Source organism: Myotis yumanensis, unplaced genomic scaffold (genome assembly GCF_028538775.1).
Source record: "Myotis yumanensis isolate MYYU_CA2020_CCGP unplaced genomic scaffold, mMyoYum1.0.hap1 SCAF_6, whole genome shotgun sequence".
In the NCBI taxonomy this organism is placed as follows: domain Eukaryota; kingdom Metazoa; phylum Chordata; class Mammalia; order Chiroptera; family Vespertilionidae; genus Myotis; species Myotis yumanensis.
In genome coordinates, this window is record NW_027223757.1 from 14,588,224 (window position 1) to 14,607,107 (window position 18,884).

The following is an 18,884-nucleotide window of genomic DNA, read 5'->3' on the forward strand; positions in this document are numbered from 1 at the left end:
TGAAGTTATACTTAGCTCAAAGAGATGGTGGTCAAATGAAACATACAGTTATTTTAAATTATTATTTTTCCAGTACAATGACAATAAAATACAGTATTTTATTACTTTCAGGTATAAAACAGTGATTAGACATTTATATAACTCAAAGTGGTCACCCCAATAAGTCTAGTACCCACCTGACACCATGCATGACACCATCCGCGGTGATAACGATGTATGGTGTGGGACATACAGTTTTTAATTAAAAACAGTTCACTGTAAAATATAATGTTATATTTTAAATATGGTGTTATTCTACCATTATGTTATCTATGAATATAAAGTCCATGTACCAGACAGAGACATTTCTAGCGTGACCACGTTGGTCATAGTTAACTTCCCCTTCTCTCCTTCCTACTGATGTCATTTTAAAACCACCGTCTCATGAAAAAGGAACCGACCTCTCGGGTCTTGTGTCTGAACCCCCTGCATAGACAGGCTGTGTTCATTGTGAGACGGGAAGGGGGCAAGCAAACCACATGAACCTCAAAATTGTAGCTTTTTCTCGCTAGTGCAAACTCAGTTCTTGGGCTTTTGTGAGCTTGGAGAATATTTGAGTTTTCTTTGAACTCTAGGAGCACTGTGTCCTAAACAGTTGGAAAAGGGCAGAGATGAGAGAAATGGATGGATTGAGAGCAGTTCTCCCTGGAATTTGCTTACTCCTTCTCTGGGACCCACTCTAATGCCATGTTCCCCGGGCAGCCCTGCCCCATTTCTCCATGGACTTAACCACTCCCTCCTCTGTGCTGTGAGGAGCTGCCTGGCACACAGCCTTCCCAGTTGTGCAGTTGAGGCAGGGAAGTTCTTCCTTATTGTGGCTAATTCCATAGTAACTAGCACCGTGTTCTGCACAGAGTTGGTGTTAAGTACTTTTTGAGTTGAATCCAAATACTTCCTTTCTTAAGCTCCAGGAGCTTAATAAAATAACACAGGGTAATGGAGTCAATGATGGGAAAGGATAACATGAGGAATAAATGAGACTGGAGGAACATTCTCAAACAGGAAGGGCTTGGGGTAGGCAGGGTGGGGGAAAATGAGAATGGCTCCTTCTAATCCATGCCAACTCCTCTTAATTCTGATGCTCAGAAAGATAGAAATGAAAAGGTGGAGGGTGAAAGGGCAAAACTATGTAAGATGTAAGTAGGAAGGATGCTTTCTATGGCTTCTAGCCATTTAGAATTATGCTCATTTAAAGGAAAATTGAAAATATTACTCTGTATCCTGGAGACCACCCACTGTGTGCATACACACACACACACACACACACACACACACACACACACACCCCAAGATAATGTACTAATAAATTTGGAGATTGAACAGGGTGAGTCATGCTCATGGTGGAAAGAGTGCTGTGGGAACTTAGGAAAAACTTTGACACAAACTGGCTGTGCTATGTTAATGTATCCCTTAAGTATTAGGGTCTGGAAGGTTGCACTATGGGGTCCTTTCAAATTAAAAATCCTGAAATAATGGGAAAAGTTTTATAGTCCTTTAGGGGAGTTGCAAGAGGTCAAGGAAGCCCTGTGACAGCCTAACTGCCAACAATTCTTTATGGAGGGTGTGGGTTAAAGAAGTTTTTCTAGAAGGAAACTAAAGTAGGATAACCAGTTAAGTGTGACCCTCATACTCAAGGGGTTACATAGCATAATGCAGTTAATCTTTTTCTCATCTTTATTCACATCAGTCCATATTATTATTCTGAGTGCCTTATCTTAGTATAACAAGTGTCATAGTGCTGGGAAGATATTCAGATTTGTTCATTACTTTACCTGGAAGATTATGGGAAAATCAGTTGGCTTTGCATTTTGAATTTTACAAGTTTAAGCTGTCAAAAACTTTCTGTGGTAAAAATCACCTCCTTGTACCTATCAATTATATGTTGAGGGGTCTGTTTAAATTACCAAGCAAGAACCTAAGCTTGAAAAAAAATAGGTGGGTCAACCAACAGAAAAAAGGTAGGATTTCCTCTGGCTTATGCTTGAAGCACAGCAATGCCATATATGAAGGGATTTTTAAAAAGAGGAAGGTATCCATGTTAAAAAACTAATTTCTATAGATGTACACACATTCTATGTAAGCTCTATTTAGCCTAAAATGGCCTTGCTACTTAAGTGAATAAGAGTTGTGTTAAAGGACTCACATTTTAGAGTGGAGACTTTTACTTGATTTGCAAAGAATAGGTTTTGAGTTCAAAAAAGGTCACTGAAAAGATTACAGTGTGTTTGATCTCACCACACTCTGTGTTCCTCTTTGTAGCTGTGAGCCTAGCACAGGCCTGGCACTTAATTTCATAGGAGCTCGATACATGGTGACTGGATAAGTAAGTAATTATCTGCTTCTGTCGGTCCGTATTAAGAGGCAATTTTTATAGTTTTTTTTTGTTTGTTCGGAAGAGGTTTGTATGTTCTAAAGAGAAGATCATTCAGAAGAATGATCTGTAGGCAGAGAACTAAAAAAAACATAGCATACAGTATTAAGATATTAAAAGCGGAGAAGCAGTTATCAGCCTAGACCCGTGTATGTCTCTATTCTTTCTCTATCTTTTGGCCACGAGGAACACTGACTTTCCAAGATGCATGTTCTTCCTTCTTTATTTGTTACTTTAGTGTTTTTTCAGATAGCCTGACTCAAACCCCCAGAGAACTAATTCAGCGGGTCAGAAGTTTATTTCCAGTTCTACATGCAGAATAGGTAATGATTTCATTGTGGGAGATGGGGTACGTGATATGGATCCAGAGTAGGAAAAGCGGTCTCCGCCTCCTTACTTGAGGCTTCGCTTCAAGTAAGAAAGCTTAGAAAAGAATGGGTGTGAGCCCAAAGGATGGGCTGTCTCTGTTGGGAAGGAAAGAGCTTGCAAACCCTTCTGTTTGTTTTTAAGTATGCTTATCACTTAATAACACACTTTTCTTAGCAGGCTCTTTTGAGCCCACTGAGAGCTGACTAGTGATTTTAAAATCCTATGTAATAAAAGCATAGTATGCAAATTGTCCCCTCTATTGGAGTTTTTCCAGGAGTTCTACCAGGGGGCAGGGCGGCTGGGGGAAGGGTGGGAGGCCCTGGCCAGCGGCTGCGGCAGGTGGCCAGGGAAGGGAGGGATTACCCAGCCAGCAGCTGGCAGCCGCGAGGGACCCTACCAGTGCACGAAATTCGTGCACTTGGCCTCTAGTGTGTGTGTGTGTGTGTGTGTGTGTGTGTGTGTGTGTGTGTGTGTGTGTATACAGTGTTCCATTTAGCTTAACCATCTTTATCTTCTTCCATGGTGCAGCCATAGCATTTTCATTTTTTCAGATACTGAGAAGATGCTGGAATGTGTGTGTAAACATGCCCGTGTAGCAGTGTTTTGTTAAGCCATTCTAAAATTTGTGATGTAAATCACATTACCTTGCTGTGGGCATCCAAGGACTTCTGCAAAATCTCCAAATGTCCAAGTGGTTTCAGCTCCTGTAATCAGCCGCAGTTGACAAAGCAGAACTCATCCAAATTTCTCTGCTAATTCTGTAGAAGAAAAGGGAAGAGTTGTCAGTGAGTCAGCTGCCTTGGTTAGCAAACAAACATAGCTTTTTAAGCCCAGAAAATTACAAGAACCTGCAAGTTATCTCTATTTTGTTTTTCTCATCAATGTTTCCTCATCTTTCTATATGCTATATACGTTTTCAATGTCACAAAGCACTTGAAGAGAGCAATCCTCATATACATATATATCATCCCTTTAAAAAAAGTCAAGCATAGGCAATTACGGTTGCATAGGATAATAACAGACAAGTAAGATGAGTAATTGGAGGACAGAGAAGCTTTTAGTTAGAAATAATGCTATTTTTGTTAAGTTGCCAAAGTGTTATTTATAGAACCTTTCTGTGCTAGAATAGCTGTGTATTCATAATTTTGCCAGGTAAATGTTTTAATTCTTTGAAATCACAAAAAAGTAACATATGCTCATTATTGCCATCTAAAATATATAAAGAGGTACTGAAAAATTATTAATATTCTCCTTGTTCTCACATTCCCAACTAGGATTTTTATTCTATTTACAAAGTTGAAATTACATTATATTCATGACCCCCCCCCCCCACACACACTGTAAATATTACTTTTTAAATTTGCTTTGTTTTACAAGGTGTCAAAGACACATCTCTGTGGATAGATCTAATTGGATTTAATACATTCCTTACAACAGCAGGTAATAGAATCCATACAGCTTTTTCAGACTCATTTTTCCTTCATGGGCTTTCGGATTATTTTCGATGCTGCGTTAAGCCTCCTTGTAATGAAAAGAGCTCAGTTTAGAATCACCCTGTGGGTTCCAATGCCTGGCCAGCGACCTCTAAATCACAGACACCTTCTGTCAGGAAGGTCAAGTGCCTGTCACTGTAGGGGCTTCCTCCCCACAGCCCCGTGGGAATGGGCTGGCGGAAGTGCTCGTCTCGTGGTGGAGCATGGCATCCTGGTCACTCCGTCCATGTGGCTCTCAGAGGAAGACGGTGCCAAGTGGTGGGAGTTGGGAGATGACCCAGGCAAGCTCCAGAGAAATGGGCCTGTGGCTTAGCCTCCCTGCACGTCCAGTTCTGTTTTTTATCTGAAAAGGGTAGTTAGTGAGTTAACGTTGACAAACATTTGGTTTTGTGATGAGCTTGTTTTCTAGCATCAGTTTATAAAAAAGGACTAATTTAGAAAAATAATAGAGGCAAAAGCAAAAACTTCCAAAATAGCAGCCAGCAGCAACGAAACCTTGACATCAACTTGGAGGCCAGCATCCCTTCTTCCGTGTGGATGACCTATTCCCAGCGACCTTTTGGAAGTTTTCTTTCAATGCACAAATGCTAACCCAGGACTCTTTTAACATATCCCCTTTTGCTGAAAAGAGTCTACCCATTTTTATTTAACATAAATTATATAGTATGTAATTATTCATCTTAATTTTTTATATCTGTCATTATCTTTAATTTTTTAATATATATTTTTCTTGATTTCAGAGAGGAAGGGAGAGGGAGAGATAGAAACATCAATGGTGAGAGCTGTTTAGACATATCTCAGAGACTTGGAAAGCTAATTTTGTGGTAACCCACATTGTCCTCTTTCAGAGTAAGCTGAAACTAGATGCTAGATTAGCAGCTGTGCAACTCTAATAAGTCACTTAACCTCCCTGTGCTCCAGTTTCCACATCCACATAGTGAGGGTGATCCCTCACTACCTCGTAGGGTTAGTGGGAGGTTTAAGTGAGAATAATAGACATGAAAATGTTCATGCAGTGTTGAATAAATGCTGGTTTCCCTCTTAGAAAACTTAGGAGGTTTTCCAGGCAGAAGATATTTCTTGTTAGGATTAAAGTGGGCACACAGGAGAGTGGTATAGTAAATAAAACTTAGTGAGACATGAGCAATGATGCCAGTAATCAACCATATGGTTTTGTAGTTACAAAGAGTTTCTATACCCTTTATCTCGTTAGTTTTTCTGCAAGAATTCTCTGAATGAGTCAGGTCATTTTTTTTATAGTGACTCAGAGAAATTAAATGAATTAACCAATATAATTTTGTAAGCCAGGAATGTTCTTTTTGAATAATAGTCCAGTGCTCTTTACATTAACTTGTACTCTTTCAATGCCAGACAGTTGGCAAATATTAAACAATTAGAAGTCTAATTGAGCTCAAAATTGTGTCTTAAATTATAGAATTGTTCTCAAATTTCCCCTAATTCCTAGAAAAATGAAACTGTCTGGAGAAGTAGCCTAGTTACTCCTGGATTCCCCAGGCCAACACTAAACTCAATGTGCATGCTATGGGCCCAAAAGAGTTGCATTTTTAATATCAAATGCACATATTATGTGACTGTTTCCCTTCATTTTTAGCATTTCCTGAACTGAAGCTCACTGATTGGAAAGGGCTCTCTTCATGAAAAGTTTGATTTGCTTTGTGTATATAGGCCAATGTTCACAAATTTCTACCCTCACGAGCCACAAGTGATGATTATCTCCATCCTTTGGTTGATACTCCGCACATTCTGTGTTGTTATCTGTGCTTGCATGCTTACCTTCTTTCTTCCCTTTGAGAGTACAAGTCCCCTAAAAACAGAGAATGTGTCATTCCTCTGTACTCTCAATGCCTAGCTGAGGGACTAACATTTAATAGCTTCTCAGTAAATTCTTGTTCCTGCTCCTGCTGCATTTGCGATACTGTTCGGTGTTGACTTCTTAGGATAGATTCATTAGGAAGCATCATATGATACAGAGAACATTTTGATGATTGCTAGAGGGGAGGAGAGTTGGGGGCAGGGGGATGGGTGAAAAAGGAGAAGGGATTAAGAAGTACAAATTGAGGTTACAAAATAGTCACGGGGATGTAAAGTACAGCATAGGAAATATAGTCAATATTGTAATAACTATATATGGTGTCAGATGAATAGTAGACTTACTGGGGATCACTTCATAAGTCATATAAATATATAATCATGTGGTTGTACACCATGAACTAATATATTATTGTATGTCAACTGTAATTAAACATTTTTCAAAGGTGAAAAAAGAAAACATCATATGAAATAGTTTTAGAATAAGCAATATCGGCTACCTCTCTCTCTGTATAGTGAATGATCTCTTGAGAACCTTTTCGTAGAGACCGACAATTGCTGGGAAGGTGAAGGATGCTTTAGGAAAGTGCTAGGAATTACCATGTCCATTTGAAGGCAAGAAAAGATAAAACGAGTCCTACTCTCCCCAACAGAACATGCAACATTAAAAATTAGATCTGAGAAGAGCACAGAGAGAAATACACAGCTGTCCCTGGGGGGTGGAGGGGGAGCCTTTGAGATAAAGTTGAATTTCTTATTTCTAAAGAGTAGGAACAGCGTGTATTTCGTTTGCTCCTCACAGATTATAGTGATTTGGTTTTAGGCTGAACAAACACTCAAAGCAGATCCTGGCAGGCAGAGTCTGTTTGGGAGTGGCCAAACAAGTCAGTGTTCATTTCCTTCCCAGCCCCCTTTGGCTGATCCTGCCATAGAAAAGCAGAACAAAAGGCAAGAGATTGCTGCACCCTAAAACATGCAAGTGGCTCTTTTGGCTCAGGGGTTATTTTTAGCAATCTGGCTCACACTGAGAACTTCCTGCTCTACTCTGTGCAGATGGAAACTCTGGGACCAGAACAGTAGACGTAGATGCAGGGTGTGAGCAACCATGAGATTCCCAAGCCTGTTGTGGTTTTGAGCAAGCCATGCCTTCCAGCCACCATGGTGAGTGTTTACCTCGGAATAGGCTCATCCTCTTCTTCATGTGCACATTCTATTTGTAGATGTTGCTATGAGGACAGATTCGCCAGAAATGACTGATGTGGAGCTTGGGGTCGACAATTTTGCATCTTCAGCAAGGGCAGGCCGCCGGAATGCCGTCCCAGATATCCAGGGTTCAGAAGGGACAGGTGGGACTTCCGAGTTGCCCGTCAAACTGGAGACCCTCTCCATAAAGGAAGGTAACAGTAAATTTCTCTTAAATTCAGCAGCACTTCTCTCTGAAGCAATTCTTTCCTCTGCAAGTCTCCCTGTTAAGTACTGGTTTCTCCTACTGTTTACTAAAACCTTTCATCTTTTGTGTTTATGGTTCAGTAGATTTTTCAGGCTTTCCGAAAGTGGACAGTTTCATCTTTTTGTCTCCTGGTGTTTTGTATGTGGAAACTGAGCATTTATGTATTCATTGGATGTGTATTGTCATACACAGAGCTGGTGATTGGGAGTAAAAGGACAGCACATATTATCCTTTCCCTCAAGGAGCTTACAAAATTGATTGAGAAGTTCTCAGAAAGAACATAATTTCTCTTCTGCCACCCACTGACAAATCACTTTAGGAGCCTCTGCTTCACTGCACTAATTTTTTAAAATATATGTTTATTGATTCAGAGAGAAAGGGAGAGGGAGGAAGAGATGGAAACATCGATGATGACAGAGAATCATTGATTGGCTGCTTCCTGCACACCCCACACTGGGGATCCAGCCCGCAACCGGGGCATGTGCCTGACCGGGAATAGAACCTTGACCTCCTGGCTCATAGGTCAACACTCAACCACTGACTGAGTCACGCCAGCCAGGCTCACTGCAGTATTCCATAAGCTTAGCTATTTCTCTTAGAGGAAGTTTATTATCAACTAGAGATGAGATCTTTAAGGCATTTGTATAAAAGGTGATCAGACTTCAACCAGTAGTTGAATTAAGAGAAAAAAAAAGAGCTGTCAAGCAAATGAAGGAAAATCTTGAGTCTTTCTCCCCATGGCTTACATACAGCCCATCTAGCTTTTGCAGAGTTGTTTTCTGAGACTAAATATAATAATAATTTCAATAAAGGTCTATAAAAGTCCCTTCATTTGAAAACATTCAAAGAAGTTAAAGATAATTTCAGTTCCAAGTCATTACCAAAATGCCTGTGTCATGTGCTCTATTTTTTAATTTTTTTAAATTGAATTTATTGGGGTGACATTGGTTAATAAAACCATGCAGGTTTCAAGTGTACAATTCAATAGCACATCATCTGCATACTGCATTGGCGCTCACTACTCAAATCAAAATCTCTTTCTGCCACCATTTGTTCCCCCCTATACCCTCTTCTGCTATCACCACACTGTGGTGTGTGCCTATGTGTGTTTTTTTCTTCTTTTTAATCTCTTCACCTTTTTTACCCAGCTCACCAACCACCCTCCCCTCTGACAGCTGTCAGTATGTTCTCTAGATCTATGCTTCTATTTTCATTTTGTTGGTTAGTTTAATTTTGTTCATTAGATTCCACATATGAATGAAATCATATGGTATTTGTCTTTCTCTGACTGGCTTATTTCACTTAGCATAATGCCCTCCAGGCCCATCTATGCTATCACAAAAGGTAAGATTTCTTTCTTTTCACAGCCATGTCATATTCCATTGTGTAAATGTGCCACAGCTTTTTTACCCAATCATCTACTGATGGGCACTTAGGCTGCTTCCAAATCCTCACTATTGTTAATAGCACTGCAGTGAACATAAGTGTGCATATATTCTTTCAAATTAGTGTTTCAGGTTTCTTCGGATATATTTCCAAAAGTGGAATCGCTGGGTCATCCCATTTTAGATGTCAAGGTAGACGTGTGTGTGTGTGTGTGTGTGTGTGTGTGTGTGTGTGTATAGAAATGTATTCCTGCTGACAGTGAAGAATGAGAGAGCTGGAAGCTTCTTCACATCTACCCCATTAATGGGAGCCCCAGAGAAGGCTCTTAGTTCTTTGCCTCAGGAGGTTATTTACTACCTGGTAAACTTACAAATGTTCCTGGTTTGATTCCCATGAAATAAACATGCCATTGTTAGGCCAGGGGCTGTGGACAGATCCTGGAGTCCCGTGGTTACCTCACCTTTTTCCAAAGGTCACTGCACTTCTCATATGGGACACTACAAGTAAAAGTTACGAAGTGTACACATAAGCCCTGGCCAGTGTGGCTCAGCTGGTTGGGTGTCATTCCGTGCATGGAAAGGTTGCTGGTTGCACATTCCCTGGTTTCCGGCTCAATCAGGAGGCAGCCGATTGATGTTTCCCTCCTAAATGGATGTTTCTCTCTCTCCCTCTTCCTTCCTCTCTCTCTGAAACTAAATAAAAAAAATCTTTTTTAAAAAAGTATACACATAAGATGAAAAAAAATGGAAGAAATAAAAGAAATAAAGTAAATATGTTTTTTTGGCTTTTTAAGTTTGAAAATGCCATATACAATAGACCTCCCTTATCCACAGGGGATATGTTCTCAGACTCCCAGTAGATGCCTGAAACCACAGATATTACCAAACCCTACATATACTATGTTTTCTCCTAAATATTCATACCTACGGTAAAGTTTAAATTATAAATTAGGCACAGTAACAATAACAACAATGACTGTAATAAAATAAAACAATTACAACAATATACTGGAATAGAATTATGGGAATGGCTTCGGGGCCATTTTAGCTAAAATAAGGGTCACTTAAACATAAACACTGCAAAATTGCAACAGTCCAGCTGATAACCAAGACAGCTACCACATAACCAACTGGTGGGAAGCATGTATGTTTAGCCTGGAGACACTGGACAAAGGGATGAATCATGTCCCAGGTGGAACGGAGCAGGATGACATGAGATTTCATCACAACTACTCAGAACAGTGTGCAATTTAAAACTTGTGAATGTATATATCTGGAATTTTCCATTTAATATTTTGGGGCCATGGTAACTAAAACTGCAGAAAGTGAAACCGTGGTTAAGGGGGGGACAACTGTATGATTATCAGAACATGATGTAGCTGTTGACTGGGCATCTCTAGCTAATGAGGTAGAGAAGTTACTTGTTAATATAAAAGGTCTAATTAAAGTTTATAAACACACACACAGACACACACAACAAAATACATGTTGACATTACTCAGTTAAGGTAACGAAAGCTAATATACTGGAAGAGAGTTAGTAGTCTTCATCGTTTTATATTCTGATCACTAGAGAAACTATTATCTGAAAGAATATTGCTACTATTTTTATATGATTCGTTAAATCGTTTTGAAATAAAGTCAAGGGCATCAACTAAGAAACTTAAAGTACTAAAAATACAGTCACGAGATGTTAAAGAATACACAAAAGGAAGCGCATCTACAGAGGTAGATGGCATAGACAATGTTTTATTAACAGAGCTATAAATAACTGGATTTAAGGCCTATTTTCTTTTTGGTTAGCTAAGTACAGATATTATTAAGTGTTTAAAAATTAGTAGTTTCCAATTGCTAATCAAAAAAAAAGTTGGGGTCTGACTTTTCTTTGTGTAGTTTTCATGTCTGGACTGATGGCAAGTATGTCTTAATCAAGTAGAAAATGACTAGGGTGCATAAAGGAAAATCTTAACATATTACATATATGAATGAAAATTATTTATTTTTTAGATGTAAAAAAGAAAGATGAAGGAAAAACACAAGACCAACCGGAAAAGCCCCCAAATGAAGGAAAATGAAGGCTCATAACCTATCAAGAGTGCTGAATTTCTGCAAGGTGAAAGACTTTAGTGGTTCTGCTTTCCTGAGATGTTCGATCTGGTAGTAACCATGGTAACATTGCAGCCCTAAGCAACATGTGTGTACTAGATAATTTTGTTGTGATGCTACTCATTTGGATTGCAACCATGATGTCCACTATAGGTTATTAAAAGGCAGATTACATCCAAATTGCACCCAAGGAAAAGATTAAGAATGTATGGTCATTTAAATACATATCATTGTCTATAAATCCAATAAAATCCACTGTTCTCTTTTAGATTTATTTAGCCAGATGTGGTTTTAATTCTGTTTTTATGGTAGTAGATAAAACATTTAAACCAAACACCACTAATGTATGGAATTTGGAGGAATTTATGGTGGGCTTTTTTTGTTTGGTTGGTGGTTTGTTTTGGTAAGAAGGAATAATAGGTCAAACCACAAGGATAGAATGTTTTTAACTGGTTTTTTTTTTTGGTCCCAACCCCTAAAAAGATTTAGAGGAAAAGTGTAAAACCTTGACAATCTGAACATTTCCAGGATGTTTTTGTCTGACATACATTGCTTCTAGTCTATGCATACTGTGACTTTTCATGTGGACTCTTAAGATCCAAAATTTGTGATCAATTGTTTATATGTAATATGCCTATTAAATGAATTTTATTATCTTCCTTAACTTGGTGTGTGTATGTGTATGTTTTTATTTAATGTGAATTATGCAAAAACACTTTATTACTTGCTTTATAGTCTTTTCTTATTCTTCGGGCTTTTGGGTATATATGACTTGTTTCTAAAGTAATTTTCTCAGACTTTAATTTTTATATCTTTCCTAAAGTAGATAACATAAGAGTAGGCACTTAAATATTTGAAGAATGAGGTGGGTATAAATAGCAAAATACTTGCTTTTAATATATATCTAAGTATGTTTTAAACAAAACCAAAGCCTTAGTAAATGTTGATTTATTAGACATTTTAGGAAAAGAATAGAATTCTGAATTTTTTAAAAAATTACCAATAAATTATTTTTATTTTCAGATATATATGCTTGCAGTTTTACCTTATTTGATTGTAACTTGGGCCATGTCTGTATACAGTAATCAAATAAACTCTTTCACTGTTAAATCTGTTACCCACACAAGAGTCCTTCGTTTTTATCTTCTAAAGTATACCAGGTGAAAAATGACAACACATTTTTTAAAATTTGTTGACAATGTATTTTAAAAGAGGAAATTAATAATCTGTGTGATATAAAACACCTCCTGATTATTATTTATGAAGTTCATATTCATATATAATGTACACAAAAGGGTAGATTTCAAAGAACCTGATTATTTTAAATTCTCAAATACAAATTTTTCTTTATAAATTAATCAAAAGTACTATTTTAGGTGTAGCACTTATTTAATATTCAATAAAATATATTTTTAGCCATTAAAATGATATTTCTGAGTGGTTTAATAACACAATATTATATAGGGTGTCCCAAACAATGTATACACATTTTAAATGATTATAAAGTCAGTGTTTATTAAGATACAGTTCATTTTCAAAATTTAAAAGAATCTACAGAAATGAATAAACTTTTTTGTCAATGCCTGTTTTCAAACTGATGACCGTTCTGGTCCAGGGACTGCTGATAATGGGACAGTGGAATCACAAACATCAAGAATCATTTCTTTTGGTATTTGTGCACTCTTACTTCGTCAGTGGTTGCTGGTTTTGTACTGAAGCATAGTAACCTCCATCTTGTATAAAAACTGCTGTTTGAAATTCTCTGCTATTGTTAGATAGTCCCTTGTTCTGTAAACTCTGTCATTTTTAGACAGTCTCTTATTCTATAAAATAACTTTTAGTTTGAATAATAGAAAAAGATAAAAACTTAACTGTCTGACCTTGCAAGCTAGCCATCTAACATAATCGACTAATACTGATAATAATTCCCATATTCTTATGCCAAATGTTTGTTCTTTATGTATCCAAGATTACAAACTGTCTGTAACAATAACTCTCACAGAGCTCTTCATTAAATCTGCAGACAAAGAAGCTCAAAAGGTATAAATATGGGAAAACTTCCTGTATGACTTGGCTCAGAGATTTGGAAGAAACACCTCCCTCTGGGCCGGGTGCAATAAGACTCCATATTAATTGGCTCATTAAGGCGTCTTGTATCTCACTCGCTAATTTACGATACAACAGTACCATAAACTTTATCTTTTATGTATCCCCATTAAAAAGTCTAATGCATACATTTTCTTTGCTCAAAGCTTAGTCTGGCTTCAACCTTTATTTCAAATCAGTTAAACCTGAAAAGGAGTGAAAAGTAAGTTATCAGCTGTTAAAGTGTGTATACATGTTTTTGGGACAGCCTGTATAATCATTGTAAAGATGGGTGAGAGTAGAACAGTGGTTTTCATCCTGGGGGAAGGGGCAATTTTACCTCCTAAAGGACATTGGGCAGTGCCTGGATACATTTTTGGCTGCCATCAACAGGGGAGTGGGTTGGGGAGAGAGGGCGCTACTGGCATCTAGTGGGCAGAGGCCAGGCATGCTGCTAAACTGCTAAGCATCCTGCAGTCCTACAGGGCAGACTCTTACAGCAAAGAATGATCTGGCCCTGTGTGTGTGTGTGTGTGTGTGTGTGTGTGTGTGTGTGTGTGTGTGTGTTGCTGCGGCTGAGAAACCCCGGAGTACAGTTTAATCAGCAAGCACATGAATTTTGGATTCAGATGATCGGGGTTTGAATTCTAGCTCTGCTGCTCACAATCTGTGTGACCTTTGTCAATTTACATCATGACTCTACGTCTCAGTGTAATCCTCTTGGAATGGCATTAATAATAGCACATATTTATAGGCCTGGTGGAAGTGGTAAACAAAACAATACAGCAGGTCCTCAAATACGGTTGTTTTGTTCAACGTTGTTTTGTTACAATGTTGGTGAAGAGAAAAAGAATTCAATTCCAGGCCAGGGCCACTGCCTGTGTGGAGTTGGCACCTTGTCCCCATGTCTGCGTGGCTCTTCTCTGGGTACTCCCGCTTCCTCCCACACCCCGAAGGTACGCATGTTAGGTGAATTAGTGTGTCTACCTTGTCCCACTCTGAGTGTGTGTGAGTGGTCCTGCGGTGGGGCGTGTTGTCTAGGGTTGGTTCCCACCTCGTGCCCTGAGCTGCCAGGATAGGCTCCAGCCACCTGCATCCCTAAACTAGAACAAGCAAGTTGGAAAGTAATTCTTACTTGTTTCAATTAATGTTTGTTAAGTTTATGTATCACTCACATTTATTTCAATGTTTAATGTGAAAAGTGTTTTGGGTCTTGAGATAGAAGTTTGGTGATATTTTTGTGACCAGAAATATGCCATAAGGACTTTACTCTTGTTTATATCAATTAGCCTAGGGGTTTTGGTGGTGTTACACAGAGTTTCACTTAAATTGTGGTTTCCAAGAATCTACTGACGATGTGAAGTGAGGACTTACTGTGTATGTAAAACACTTGACTAATTCCTGGCAGAGAACAATTCAATAAATATTAGCTGTCATCATTTTTTACTCCAGATGCTTTTGCCATTATTCTCTGAGAGTGAAGGTGGCAGCAGCTGAATTTGTTCATTTGGCTGTCTTCTGCCTTCCTCTGCAATTTCACAAACATCCCCAATTCTTGGTGCTGGGAGAGGACACTGTGATGGAAATTGACAATTCATGGTAATTACCACATTAGTGCCAATTCAATCATGCTAATGAGCTGCTGACATGCTTTAACGATGAGTCACTCACTAGTGTTATGACAGTTACTGCAACAAAACAATTTCGTGTCAGTATCTAGATGAGTAACTTGTTCCATGAAAATGTAGGAAAAAAAAAAGCAACCCATCTCTTGGGTCACAGTTTTATTGGGTGCTCATCTCTCCTTTAGAAGCCAGAAATGAAGCCATGTTCTCCCTCGTTATTGCTAGTGATGACATATAGTCTGAGAGCTGTATGTGCTAAATCACTTATTCACCACAACGCACACATAAATGTCCCATCATATACATATTTATAAGTATTTTTGCATTACGGAGGGTATCAAGCTTGTTGAATATTTGCCAACAGATTTTTTTTTTCCTGAGAAGGAATTCAGACAAAGAACAAGAGATCAATAGTTTAAAGACAAAGTTGAATCCATCTACCAATTTTTTTTTTAAATCAAGGTATTTGGGGGAATGTATAGTACAGTATTTTGTCATAGCAAGTACATACTTTCAACAAAGCTACCCAGTTGAGGCTCATTAAGGAAGTCTTCATGCCCATTTTGCCTTTTTCTTTTTACAAACCTCTTGCTTTATTTAGTGGCTGTAAAGTCTTAATTAATACTGTGAGATAAACCAAGACAAAAGCGGACGATAAGCCAGCTGTCTGGAAACTTGATTCTATACAAAAGAGGAGAGAGAAGAAACAAAAAGAAACTGTTCTGTGTCATGTGCCCAAAGATATTTTTGTGATCTGGCTGCAAAGATTTGAACCTCCTTACAATGTGAGTGACTGCAGGGGGAGGCCAAAGGAAATGGTGCATTTGCTTCAGTTTTGCTTGCTCAGGGGATTGAGCAGCTTGGGTAGGTGATGAAGAAAGAGGGAACAAGCCCTAACCAGTTTGGCTCAGTGGATAGAGCGTCAGCCTATGGACTCAAGGGTCCCAGCTTCGATTCCAGTCAAGGGCATGTACCTTGGTTGCAGGCACATCCCCAGTAGAGGGTGTGCAGAAGGCAGCTGATCGATGTTTCTCTCTCATCGATGTTTCTAACTATCTCTCTCTCTTCCTCTCTGTGAAGAATCAATAAAATATATTTAAAAAATTAAAAAAGAAAAAAAGAGGGAACAAGAGGAAGAATTACCAAAGCACACTAGCCTGATGCCTTATCAGTGGAAACAGACTCCTCAAGTTCAAATTACAGCTTTGCCATTTGCTCTCATGACTTTGGTTTTTTTACTCTATGCTTCAACTTCTTCAATGTGCAAAATGGTGAATTACTTTGGAAATTAAATTAGTGAACACTGATAAATTGCTAAGGAAAGTGCCTGATACATAGCAAACGTTGTTATTAATTTTCTGAGAATAAAGGGTGGTGGTGACTTTAAGGTGAATGTCCTACATCTGTTGATATTTTTCTATGTTATTTGCCAATAACATTTTCTATGTTATTTTTCTATAGATTTTCCTTTTATTCCTTTTCTTTCTTTTCTTTCCACAAGCAGCAACTGCTTAGCTGAAACTAGGATTGATTAAAGAGAGTGGATTTTTTCCAAGAGTTATTGATGGCAACTCTAAGAAAATAATCTGCAGCTATTTAAAATATAACAAACAAAGGGCTAAGGGAAGGTTCTGTTGCTACCTGTTAAAAACCTAGAATGGATTTCTTACTGAGCACATATCAATAGGAATAATTTTATTATTACAGCCACGCTTTGTGTGACTGGTGATTACTCAGCACCCTAGTAGATCCTTTTGAAGCTTCATGATAATAATCATACAAGATAGTTGTTAATGTTTCTCATTTTGTTTGGGGCAAAAATAGAATATTGAGGACTAGCTTTGGGTGTGGGAAATATTAATCATGCTCTGTTTACCACGATTGCCTTGTGTTGGTTAAAGAAAGGACATTCTGACCTGGCTGGGAGTTGTATGCCCCCAGGACCTGGGAGTCAACCTTGGACCTAGGAATCAACCTTGCAACCATTCTCATTCAAGAACTGCCTATTATCATGGAAAGATTAACAAGCTTGTTGCCCAAACAATGGAGTCCCACCTCAGCCTCCTACTTCCCCATGCCTGTAATCCCTACTTCCCCATGTAATCGTTGTCCTACTTTATATAAACAGCGGGCTTATGGGGGCGCTGCAGAGCAGATTTTTGTGAATGACCTAATCCTCTCCCATAGTGCCAGCAGTATTGGAATAAATGCTCATATATGATTCAACTGTGTCTCTGCTTAATTGGCTCAAGTAGTGACAGGCAGCACGGACCCATTGGTTGTCCAGTTACAACTTTACAGATGAAGAAAATGGATTTAGGGATTGCCTTTCAGAATTCACTCAAGAAAGTGGCAACTGTGGTCTGAGACAGGGTCCTCAGATCCAGGACATACTCTGCCTCGCCCGCACCAAAAGGTCCTCTGCCCCAAACCATCACATCTATGGGCTTTGTGTTTGTGGGTTTTTAATATTTCAATTTTTATTGAATTTCTTAGGGTGGCATTGGTTAATAAAATTATATATATTTCAGGTGTAAAATTCTATAATCCATCATCTATATGTGGTATTGTGTATTTGTTAGGGGCAAAAATAGAATATTGGGGACTAGCTATGGTTATGGGAAATATTAATCATGCTCTGTTAATCATGATTGAACTTCTGTTGGTTAAAGAAAGGTCATTCTAACCTGGCTGGGAGTTTATGCCCCCGGGACCTGGGAGTCAACCTTAGACCTGGGAAGCAATCGGGGACCTGGGAGTCCACCTTGGAATGTGGTCCAGCCTTATTCAAGATTGATTATCATGAAAAGATTAACATCCTTGTTGCCCAAACAGTGGAGTCCCACCCCGGCCTGCATTGCCTACGTCCCATGCCTGTAATCCCTACCTCCCCAAGTAATCTTGGTCTTACCCTGTATAAGCAGCGGGTTTATGGTGTTGTAGAAGACCGAAGAAACCCAAGCAATGCTTAGAGAAATGGACTTTACAGCTTTATTACACCGGTGGTCTCAGAGGAGTTGCCTCCAGAGTCTGAATTAACTATAAATATCATAAAAGGAGGGCCACATAGGCAAACATAATACCTTTGTTCCATGTATCACAGAGGTCGAATATTACAGAGGTCAAATACTGTTTGGCAGTACTGATTAGCAGAGAAGTACCAGAAGTACTAGATGGGGGTTGCCTCTTCTCAAAGCAAGAAACCAGAAAACAGTCTTGCCCCACCTTACAGTATATGAAGTTGACTTCGGCAGCTCTGTGAAGGCTCTCACGGTGCTTTAGACACACTAGACATTCAAATATTCCTGTTTTATAATAAAACTAGAGGCCCGGTGTGCGAAATTTGTGCACTCAGGGTAGGGGAGTCCTTCAGTCCGGCCTGCACCCTCTTGCAGTCTGGGAGCCCCGTGATCGACCGCCCCACAGAGGGAGGCCCTGCCCACCACCGCTGGCCAGGTAGTCTGGGCCTCCCTCTTTGGGGCAATCGCAGAGCCTCCCTGCTGGTGGCTTGGGCCTCCCTATGCAGGGCAATCGTGGGGCGATGGCGGGGACCCCAACCAATTGCATCGCACCCGTCTTGGCGGTGGCAGTCAGTGCTGAGTCGCCGCGGAGCCTGCGACTCAGGAGAGACGAAGAGGTCAGCAGTTCAGCCCGCTCGCCAGTCCCCGTCCACCCGAGCCTGCTGCGTGCACAGCCTGGTGTTTAGTCATCCATTCGGTTGTTTTGGACGTTATAGACCCTGGCTCTTTATATATTAGGATTTCCACCTAAGTTAAATTTCTATTAGTAGAAGGGATTTGCTTTTTAAATATTTCCTTAATTTGATATTGTAGGGAACAATAATAATAATTTTTAAAAAACTACCCAGGAGACTCTCAGTCAATAAATGTGGATTTTGGCCTAAATTTAACCTAACCTGACTATGTGCCTTTGGGTAAATTGTTTTCCTCTTTAGTTTTCATTTTCGAGATTTACTCAAAATCGACACTAGGTGGTGCTGGCATTACACTTCTTACATCGCAAAAGTCAAATTTAATCAGATTTGTTGTTTCCAATTTGTTTTTTTAATCTTTATTGTTGAAAGTATTACATTTGACCCCCTTCCCCCCTCCCCCCATTGACCTCTTCTAAT

The 18,884-nt window shown here is 39.1% G+C and overlaps 1 protein-coding gene across 3 annotated transcripts in view; it reads left to right on the plus strand.

Moving 5' to 3' along the window:
- The window catches only part of PKIB (cAMP-dependent protein kinase inhibitor beta), a 75,226-nt gene extending 63,520 nt beyond the window's left edge, over positions 1-11,706 (plus strand). For all 3 annotated transcript variants that reach the window (XM_070419218.1, XM_070419217.1, XM_070419219.1), the window contains 2 exons: positions 7,323-7,499; positions 10,944-11,706. In XM_070419218.1, coding sequence (XP_070275319.1) covers positions 7,331-7,499; positions 10,944-11,011 — 237 coding nt within the window. In that variant the 5' untranslated portion in view covers positions 7,323-7,330 and the 3' untranslated portion in view covers positions 11,012-11,706. The remainder of the gene's footprint in view (positions 1-7,322; positions 7,500-10,943) is intronic.
- The last annotated feature ends 7,178 nt before the right edge of the window (positions 11,707-18,884 follow it).